The sequence below is a fragment of the Mauremys mutica genome, chromosome 11 (genome assembly GCF_020497125.1).
Source record: "Mauremys mutica isolate MM-2020 ecotype Southern chromosome 11, ASM2049712v1, whole genome shotgun sequence".
NCBI classification, from domain to species: Eukaryota; Metazoa; Chordata; order Testudines; family Geoemydidae; genus Mauremys; species Mauremys mutica.
This window is the reverse complement of record NC_059082.1, coordinates 56,374,828-56,385,524: the sequence shown is the minus strand read 5'-3', so window position 1 is coordinate 56,385,524 and position 10,697 is coordinate 56,374,828. Positions and strand designations below refer to the sequence as shown.

Genomic DNA, 10,697 nt, shown 5'->3' with positions numbered 1-10,697 from the left:
ATTCACCAGCAGAAGGGCAGGGTTTTATGGGCAGGACTTGTAATTGAGAGTGGATGCAGGCAAGGCTGTCCGGCAAGACAAGTCCTGCTGATAAGACTTTGTAGTGTAGCCCAGGCCCTAGGGGAAGGGTGGTGGGAGCCAGGCAAGGAAGGGGTTAACAGCTGCACAACGCGGGAGAGCACCTGACCTGGAGAAATTAGGGAGGGCCAGTCTTCCAGGTGGGGCTTGTTGTACTGGGCTTCAGGACACTGTGAGTTAAAGCCTTAGATCTGGCAGCTTTTCTTACCGAGCCCTCTCCTGCTTCGTCCCCTCTGGGTTTGGGCTGAGGGGGTCCCAGAAGGCTGTGAGTACTGACCGGGCTGGGGAAGGAAGGCTGCCAGGGGGTTGGTCCCACATTCACCAGTGGTTGGAGGGAGGCACCTGGCCAATCCAAGCCCTGATAAACAGGTTGGCTATCTGTTAGCTGCCAGCCAAGAGCTCTTTGGGTGGCCGCACACAGCGGTGGAAGATTGTCTGTAGCAATGTCTCCTGGAACCACAGCTAATCCTTCCTTCTCCAGAACAGCAGCACTGCAGCTGAGCTGTTGTGGGCAGTCCTCGAAGGCAGAGAGGAAAGTGCTATGCCCATGTGCCTGGAAATGCAAGATCCAGACCCTCTGGAATGGTAGGCCTGACTCAAGGGGTGGCAGCCCTCTGGATTTGTACCAGCTGGGAAAACTCAAGCTCTTCGGGGAGTTAGGTCAGTAATTCTACACTTGGGCTCCATGGTGCTAGGTGCTGTACGTACATATAGTAAGAGCCAGGACTGCCCCCAAAGAGCTTACTATAGACAAAGGGAGGGGAAACTCAGGCACAGAGCAACTTTGGCACCTAAAGTCCAACATTTTGGTGCTACTGAAATTCTCAGACACCATTGCCCAGCCACCACCTGACCCTGGCTGGAGGCACCCAAGTTTCTGCTAGTGGGTGTGCACAAGGCTGCCTAAATCCTGCCGCCACCACTAATGAGTAGCTCAGTGCCCCAGCACCACCTGCAGCACAAGCTGCAGCCCAAACTCCAGGGCCCTAGCCTGTCTCCTCAGCAGGGCCTGATCCTGCAGGCATGCTCTGAGCACATCTATGGCTGGAGGGCCTGATGCGGGTTGCTGAGAGATGGAGAGGCAACGCAGTGCCCCACTCAGCTTACTGGCTTCTGAGGATCCCATTCTTAGGTACCAAACTCTGCCCAGTCATTGTTTGGAGCACTTAACTTGACACTGAGAATTCCCCTGGGTGCCTGGGGGTCAGGTGTTGCAATGTCTATGTACATTGTGAATCCGGCCCTCAAGTGACTTGGCCAAGGTCGCCTAGGGAGTCTGTGGCAGAGGCAGAATTGAACCCAGATCTCCAACCAATACCTTAATTGCAACGCCATCCCTTCTCCACTCCCATCAGCCTCTCCAACCCCGTGTGGGAAAGGTAGGAAAGGCTCCCCCTTCCAAGGACCGATCCAGCCTTCCCAACACTGTCTTCCCCCGTGGGGTGGGGGAGGAAGTCTGGAGCATCCTCATAAGGGCTAATGAAGATTGTGTCACTGCAGCCCGAACTGGAGATCTCTATCACTGTGTGAGGAAAAAACTTTTAGACCTCCCTCCTCCTCCCCCCCACATACACACACTCAGACTCTCCCATCCTCTGTACTCTCTGATCTCATTACTGAGGGAGACAAAAGAATTCTCAAAGCCACTCCAGTTCTGGCTGGGCAGAGCTGTCATGATCAGCTAACTGCCTTATGCAGACTCGCTAATAGGGACTTGCTGGTCATTTCAGCTTGTTAAAATGATCTCCCCTTCACCCCTCCCCGCCGTCATTGTACATGCAATATGGTTACTTAGCTGGGGACACAAGGGCTCCTTGATTCCCTCTGTCATAGCGTGGGGTCGGGAATGGAGCGCTTTGCTGGAATCACGGGAACAAGGAGGAACGCTGAGAGCAGCTGGCAAGACACATGAAGGTCCGAGCTGGTCCCAGGGCTGGGACATGGGGATAAAAGCCATCCCTTCCTGTTGGTCAGACCACTGTCCTGGGGAGCGGGCACCAGTCCTTATTGGCTCAGGTTTGCAATGGCAAGAGGTGGGTTTATGGCTGTTACGTGGCCATTTATACTGAATGCTCCTTTCTATCTGATTCATGGCGTGTTGCCACCAGTTGAAGCAAAGTGGCCTTCGAGGTAAAAAGGGCTAAAATGAAAGCTGAGGAGTCTGACCCTGCCCATCTTTGCTGGAAACATGCTCCCAATCTTGCTTTTAAAATACTGGGGAGGGAGGGCCTGGGAAGCCCCCCCGCCCCTTACTTTAATTTGAAATAATCTGTTTCAGCAGTGGGCCCAGCCTTTCTACAGCCGGGGGCACCAAGGAGAGCGCACTAGTTCTCTACGAAGCGCCGGGGAGCTAAGGCAAAGGTCAGGAGTTCTGGGTTCAGTTCCTGGCTCTGCCACAGACTCCCTGCATTGCCTTGACCAAGTCACTTTTGATCTCTCAGAGCCCCAGCTGGGGAATGTGGGTGGGAATTCAGCCTTGGCTGGGAAGGATGTAAGCTGTCCGGGACAGGACCTGTGTCTCCCTGGGTGTATGTGCAGTGCCCATTGGGGCGACTGCAATTTGTTTTCATCATTAATATGGGAGGTTAATACAGGAAGCGCATGGAGGCAGGAGCAGGAGAAAAGGGTTTGGCTGTCTCTAATTCTGGGGGAATCTGTCTATGCGGGAGCCTTGGTATCTCATGCTGGGGAGAGGGTGTCAATGTCTCCAGTGGTTGGGGAGCCCTCTCCTTCAGCACCCCACACCCACGATCCTGCTGTCCCCCCAGGGTGGGAGGGAGAGTCCACCACCCATCCTTCAATAGCCCACATCATTACTTTAGAGAGCTGGCAGCAAGGCCCACTGTCCTGCCCTAGACAGTCTCAGCTCTTAGTCTCACACAGGGCAACTCCCAGATCCCCCAGCATGCAGCAGAGCTCGCTTTACACCCATTGGCCCAAAATGGGCAGCTTGCCAGAATCCTAGGCATCCTTGAGTGGCCAAAGTCCTAGCTGGCCAGCGAGTGGGATGGATGCAGCAGCTGCCCCGTGGGTTGGACTGGAGCATACCTGGGCTCACTTGCTTACTGTGAGCGGTGACACTCACCAAGCTGGAACTTCTCCCTCAGTTGTTTTTCTAGTTACGCTAAGGACTTGCTAAATAGTCATTGATCTGAACCTCCACGTTGGCTCCTGGCCTGTCTTTGTTAGCCGGCCTGGAGGGTTAGCAGAAAAACCACGTTTGCTGGGATGTACATTTGACCTAATAATCTACCCGAGTGGACTTCAATGCTTTACACCAGGGTCTAGTCCTCTCCGGTAACTGATACAAACTGTCAAGTGCTTGTCTGTCTGCGACACGAGTGAAATTCACATTGCTGGGAGCAGCCTGCCTGCAGCAAACACTCGGCTTATCTCTGCACACAGCACAGCTTAGCTTGCACCAGGCTTTTTACTGGTAGAGGCATGACTCAGTTGCTCCAAAGTCCCAGCCTGGATTCTACCCAGGATATTTTGGCCAAGCTGTGAGATGGTTTGTAGCACTGCCTCCCGCCTCTTGCACCTCTTTTCATTGTTCATTATATCCCTGCTGTGTGCCCCTAGTGCATTCAGCATTATGAGCATCTTGTAGAGATTTTCAAAGCAGCTTATTTTAGCCACCCAGCAGCCTTGAGGGTCAAGGCTCCTTTCTCAGTGCTCCATGGAGTCTGGAAACCCTCAGGAGAAGCAGTGTTTGCTCCCTGCAGCAGTCAGAAAGCTGAGAGCCCTTCTGCACTACCTACAAGGACATATCCCTCGAGAAGAATCGGTTTCTAGGCATTTGTTTAACCCTCTGCCTGTAGCTGCTTTTTTTTTTCCTCTAACCAAGAATCCACTTTTTCCATTGTGATCTGGCCCCTCTGCACCGCTCAAGGGGTGCAAAGAGGGTGGCCTCTTTCTGTTGGAGGGGGAACTTTCTCCATCAAGCTCACAGAGCTACCACCTATGCCATCTGCACCATACGCACATGCCTGCTGGTGTGGAGAGTGTGTCCGAGCTTTGCTATGCTGATCCTCTGCTGTAGGATCTTTTAGGAACCTTAAACCAGTGACATAAATTAGAGTGGCCCCTAGGCTGCTGTAACTTGTGCCTGAGCTAAGCCTGGCCCAAATGAATCCCCAACATCACAGAGCAGCAGCTGGCTCCCTGCTGCCATGCTGCTCATCCCCTTGGGCTGAGCAGAGCTCGGATGGAGTGGAGAGCTTAGCCAGAGGCTGTTCCCCAAGAGAACATGCCATAGAGCTTGGTAGGAGGAAGCTTAATCTCTAGCTTTCATGCAGTCAGCACCATCGGTTCCCGAAGTGCTGCATGAGTGCTGGGATTGGTTGCTTTGGAGGGTGGCACATGTTACTGCTGTAGGGGGCAAAGGAGGAGCCGAGTATCAAATGTCCTGCTTTCTTTGCCCCTCCCTCCCCAACCTCCGTACTCACGGTCCGTCCAGCCCTGTCCTTGTGAACCACAACAGCCCCTGCTTCTGCTGTCTGCCTCCCAGCCCAATGTGGTTAATGGATCTGGGTCCTGACCAGCAGCACCCCCTGCCATGCCAGTCCTCCCCAAGCCCAGTCAATGCGCCTCCCTCTTACCTTACAGCTACACCTGCTCCCGTGGCACATTTTGCACCAGGAGGGTTTTCAGTGCTTAATTTGTGCCACGGCTGAGCCCCAGCACCCCCAGGCCTGGCGGTTTGTCGCCCCGGCACCTCTGGCCCTGGCGGTTCGTCGCCCCGGCACCTCTGGGCTTGCTGCATCAGTTATGAATGTAAAAAAAATTCCTTGAGCCCTGGCACCTCTTTCATTACAAATTAAACACTGAGGGTTTTGTTGGGCCAACTTCTAATTCTTCCCCTCATGCAGGAGCCTGGCTGCTGTTGGCTCCCACGCCAACATGGCCCTGTGAGCGGGGCGTGCCTGTGCCCTCCAGAGATGCCCTGCAGTGGGCCGTTTGCGACTGAAGGGTGAGAGTGAGCACCCTGGTCTTGCTCGTCCCCAGGGCTGCTTGCCTGCTCCCAGCGGGGGCTGGGAGAGCCCTGCAGAGGTGTGAGGAGAGGGCAGGCTTCCAGGCCCTCCAGAGGCTGCATCTCCACAGAGCACCTCACCTGAGTCGGGAGGGGAGACCAGCCCAGGGCTGAGCCCCTCCATCACCCTGCTGAGTCCTATCTGTAGCCTCCGCGGAGGCAGTGGCTTCCATATCTCATTAATGCTGCTGGAGTTTGGCCTCAGCTGGGCTTCCCAAACCTGCCATGGTGCAGGGGCAGTGGGGGGCCTAGGGGACTCTGCTCAAGGGAGCAGGGGCCTAACCTAACATAACACTAATCACTGGGGGTCCCAATGGAACAAAATAGTTCCAGTGCCTCCCTAGCCAGTCAGCTGTCTTGCAGTGCCACCGCCTGGCTTCCCTGGGAACTACAGGCGAATGCTGAGGTGAGAGAGCCTAGCCAGTGTATCTGATGAGCCGCAGTTTTATGGGAAATAAGAGGGGTTATTTTAATATAGGGGGTTGGGGGCGGCTCTCTCAGTCTCCAGGATCTGTGGCTAGAGCTGTGATCAGTGCAGTCTCTTCACCCTGCCCTGGAAACTCCCCCGTGGCAGGGTCCCTCTCTGTGTTGCAATCCGCCCCTCTCTGTGCCCCTCAGTGACGTGTGCCGAGGAGAGAGCGCCACGCTGGTGGCGTGGTTGACAGACTGGCTATAGAGGGTTGTTACCACCTGTCCCCATGCAGGGGCAGGGTGGCCTCGGTGCAGCCATGTGGTGTCAAATTGTGGGGTGCTGGTGGCTGTGCGTGGGCCGGGGGAGATGTCTAGAGGCGCTGCGGTGGCAGGAGGCACTCCCTGGATAGAGCCCGTGGCTTTGGAGGCAGAGGTTGCTGAGTGTGGCTCTCTGCGTCAGTCTGTATGTAGCGACACGGTGTTGGCAGGAGGAACACAGCAGCCACCTGGCGCTAGGGCGTAGGATGCTGCACTAGCCCCTGGAGAGCTGGGCACGGGGCCTCCAGGGATGTCGCACCAGGAGACATCAGAGCCCCCTAACTCCGCAAAGGCCCAGTCTCAGGAGGGGTATCACGCACACTGCCAAGCTGTGGAAAAGCATCCTGCCTCCTGCAGTGATTCGGTGGAAGAGCCCCATGTGGTGCTGGCAAAGGTGCCAGCCTAGAGCCCAAAGCCACCTAGCTCCCCACCAAACTGCTACTAGCCCCTGCCACAGAGGCCAGCTGGAGGGACCCACCTCTTGGGACAGGGTTGTTCTGGCCGCAGTCCTTGGCCTCTGAGGACTCTGGGAAGTGGAGAATGGGAACATGGAGACCTCTCCTCGGTAACCAGACTGAGCTCCCTCTGTGACTGCCAGACTCCTCCCACCAACCCCGCTGGGCTAGGGGAGCTTTATGGGGCCTGCAGATGGTAGCAGCTTTCTGGCACAGATGGCCTGAGCTGGCCAAACTGATGCCCTAAATGGGAACCATTCTCTGTCCAGAGAGCAATCCCCCAAACCATCCAGATGCTTAGCTGGCCCATGCTAGTACAGCTCCATTGACTTGCTGAAGGCGTCTGTGGATGGTGTGGCTCCGGTCGGCAGCAGTCTGACAACTTGGGTGCAGCTCTGTTTCTGCACTATGGCCTTGCCATCCTCCAGGCTTTAGGATAAGGCCAGAGCCTGGGCTCTGATGTCAGGGGAGTTGACAAGAGAGGGTTGGGAGTCAGCCTGTATTTAATGTGCTTACACCAGCAGAGGTTGGGAGCTGGGATCAATTGACCAAGGTATCTCTACTGCCCCTCCCCATGTGCCTTGTGGGCCTGAGCTCTACTCCCCGGTGAGATCACAACCCACCTCTGCTCCAGACCGGAGGGGGAAGAAGGGCTGAGTGAGAGGATTTTCCGGTTCAAAACTCCCCTGGGATGAGGGGGATCCCAAGCCATCTTTCCATGCTGCTTCCCAACTTCCCTCTGTGTGGTAGCGATTCAGGAGTGCAGGACAAAGCCAATCCAGGCATCAGCTCGTAATGAGCAGGGCACTTGGCTGGTGCCATCTTCACGAGCTCTCCCCCTCTGCGTGAACGCGGCCTGAATATTCCTGTCAGCGAGCTGGGTGGGAAGCTGCTGCCTCTCCCGAGGAATGCACCGGAGCTGGACACCCCTTGCAAAGCATGCTGCTGGGCAGCTACCAGGCAATTCACCCTCACAGTGCAAACGGGGCCCTGGCTGAATCTCCTAACAGAAGTGGCTGGGAAGTTCTCACTTCTGCCAACAGGGGGCAATGTGAGCTAAGTAGCAGTTCGCCCTGCTGTCCTTTGGCTTCCCCCGGCTGGTGCAGCTCCCATTCCCTGGGGCTGGGCACTGGGGAGTGTTAACAGATACCAAGGGAGAGGTCTGTCTTAACAGACCCTTCCTGGGGGCAGCGGGAGGAGGGGAACACAGTCTCGGTGACTTAGAGCCTGGTGGTCGCTGGAGCCCATGGAACAGGGCTTCACCAGCCATGGTTAACGGTGGGGCTGGCGCACGGAGCAGCCAGGAGTTTCCCAGGATGATAAGAGTCCCTGGCACCAGAGCCACGGTGCAGGAGCCTAGTGGGGGACTTGGTCAGTGAGTCAGTCGGGCTGTGCTGGCTTCTGGCCAGTGTGCTTAAGGGCTGTCATGCAGGCCTCTTTCAACTGCATGGAGTCAACACCAAGGTGTTTGTCCCTTAAAGTTTTTGGTTTTTTTTACAATAATTTATGTTTATTGATACAAATGCTTTGCATCTCTGCTATCACAGTTGATCTGTTACATGGACAGCAGGTTTCTCCCACACACTCCAACAAGAGACCATATCAGATGCTATACAGTTCACCATCCCCAATGGAATGGGCACAGGGGAGGCATCACCTTCCCCATAGCAGATGAGTTTGAAGAGTCAGCTCCCATGCCAGAAGCTGGGCCTCATGGAAGGAGGCCTGTCAACACCTTTCCTGTTAGAGCCCTGAGGAGCCAGCCCACCCTGTCATTTCTGATGCTTGTAGATCTTCTGGGCTAGGCCAAGAAAAATTGCTTTGGGGAGGCGGTTGGCATGTTTCTCAACCAGCTCCTCCAGGCGGCGGTAGCTGCTTTCCTCACACTCCTGGTAGGCTTCCCTCATGCCCACAGTTTCATACAACTCCTTCACCTTGGCCACCTTCTCCAGCAATTTTTGCCCATAGTTTTCCTCCAGGAGCTGCCTCTGCTCTGGCGAGACACGGTGCAGGCACTCCACCACCAGCCAGCTGCACTTGTTGTCCTGGATGTCAGTGCCAATCTTACCCATCAGGTTTGGATCCCCAAAGCAATCAAGGAAGTCGTCCTGGATCTGGAAGAACTCGCCCATCTCCAGCAAGATGGCTTTGACGTTGGCATGCTCCTCCTCGCTGTCAATGCCGGCCATGTACATAGCAGCTGCAACTGGCAGGTAGAAGGAATAGAAGGCGGTCTTGTATTTAACGATTGCCTTGTACCTCTGCACAGTGAAACGACTAAGATCAACGTGGCCAGGCGGAGTGGTGATGAGGTCCAGTGCCTGTCCCAGCTCAGTCTGGTATGAGGTCTCCAGGAAGAGCTCAAGCAGGTGCACATAGTAGGGCTGCCCCCGGCAGTATTTCTTCAGCAACTGGTAGATACAGGACTCAAGGAGGAAGGAATCATTCACAGCATCCAAACCAATTCCCTCCTTCTTATACCAGCAGGTTGGCCACGTCAGGTGAGTGAGAAGTCCATGATATCATCAGCCACCAGAAAAAAAGCTTGGAGCAGCTCGATGCACCAGCCAATGGTCAAGGCACATTGGAAGCTTTCTGGGTCCTGCTGCTCTGGCCCCACCCGTTCCTGGAAGGCAGCCAGCACTGTCAGGCCCCGGTTATACTTCCCACCTGGGGTGTTGTATTCCAGAATCTCCTTCAGCCGGGCGACCGCATCTCCCACCTTGGGGTGCTGGAGCCCATCTGCGGTGAGGTCCCGGAGCACCCGGGGGAAGAAGCCCACGAAGGCCGCCCTGTCCGCCGCTGCCCCAGCCCCGCTCATCGCGGTGCCGTCAACAGGAGAGTCACAGCCGGGGCTGCTGCTCCCCAGACCGGCACCCGCCTGTCTCCACTAGGGGGAATGACCAGAGATCAGCTCAGAGAGGCCTTCTGGGCTTTTCCGGACCATGTTGGGGCTTCAGGGCACCCACTCGGTTAGCGTTTGGGGCTCAGGTATAGTTCTGTCCATACCGGCCTTCACACTGCTGCTCTACCTCCTCCTTGCTCCCAGTGACGGAGCCTTCCTCCTCCTCAGCCCCGATCCCAGCCTGCAACTAATCTGAGACTTTCCTGCCAATGGGATGATGAGTTCAACAGACTCTTCCTATCCAAACAGGAGTGTGCAGCCTCCCAGTCACTCTGATGCTCGGCCCTGAGCCGCTCCTCCCCCTCCTCACTCAGCGCTCAATGCTTCCCTCTGCTCCTGGCCTCTGCTGCTGAGAGAACAAGACAAGAGGAAGGCTGGGATGGCGTTAAATGCTTGCAGATGGGCTGGTCTCTTCTCTCCCAGCTGTGGGGACATGGCCGCCAGCCTGCTCGGAGTGGAGGAGTGCTGATAGTTTTCTTCTGCCCTGAGGGCGTGGGTATATTTCAGCCCCTGGACCTGCAAAGGGGGAAGCATTTGGGTTGAGCTGTGTGGAACCTACTAGCACACCTGAACCCGGGCAGGTGTCGCCTGGCTCTGGAGCTGGTTATGAAGCTGCACGAAGGTCAGGTGTGAAGCAAAGGAATTGGAAATGAAGCACTGTTGGTAAAGAGGACAAATCTTCCATGGCCCATCACCAAATACCTTTCAGACTTGGAAGGACAAAACAGGGCTGAAAATCAAAGCAGTCAGGGAAAATAGCTCATTAAAAAGACTTTGCAGGTTTCTCCCCTCCCTCAGTGAGGCCCAGACAATGGGCTGCAGCTTACAAGGCGAAAGATGCTGCCAACTCCACCTGGGATGGAAAAATCGGGCCGTGTTTCTGCCTCTTGCATCGTGGCCAGTAGCAAAGCGTCTGCAAAGAATTTTTGGGGGGAAGATTCCCAAGGCTGAGTAAGGATCCAGCTTTCCGCTGGCTTGGTAAGGCTAGCAGGAGGAGCCATGGTTTAGTTAGGAAAGAAGCAGCTGGGCCTTGAAAACAACCAGGCAAGAGTAAAGTCCAAACCACAGCTGCCCTCCCAGCGGAAGACAACGGGCATCTGTTGGGGCTGTAACACTGGTGGAAAAAGCAGGGGCGGGATTGAGGAAATTTATTCCTCCTGGTCTCCAGACCTTGCCCCATTAATGGTCCTGCTCCTATCTGCAGATAGCTGAGCTGTACTGCCCCTCTTCACTAAGGCCTTGTCTACACTACAAGACTATTTCGAATCTACTTAAGTCGAATTTGTGGATTCGACCTTATGAAGTCGAATTTGTGTATCCACAGTAAATACACTAATTCGAATTTCTGAGTCCACAGTAACGGGGCTGGCGTCGACTTTGGAAGCGGTGCACTGTGGGAAGCTATCCCACAGTTCCCGCAGTCCCCGCTGCCCATTGGAATGCTGGGTAGAGCTCCCAATGCCTCCTGGGGGAAAAATGTGTCGAGGGTGCTTTTGGG

General features: G+C 55.4%; 1 protein-coding gene across 1 annotated transcript; it reads right to left on the bottom strand.

Annotated features, from left to right (window-relative positions):
- Positions 1–7,782: 7,782 nt before the first annotated feature.
- On the bottom strand, positions 7,783–9,264 carry LOC123343605 (farnesyl pyrophosphate synthase-like). Its single transcript, XM_044978798.1, is given in 2 exon segments — positions 7,783–8,782; positions 8,785–9,264. Coding segments are annotated over 2 exon segments (1,047 nt in total). The 5' UTR covers positions 9,116–9,264; the 3' UTR covers positions 7,783–8,066.
- Between the last annotated feature and the right edge of the window lie 1,433 nt (positions 9,265–10,697).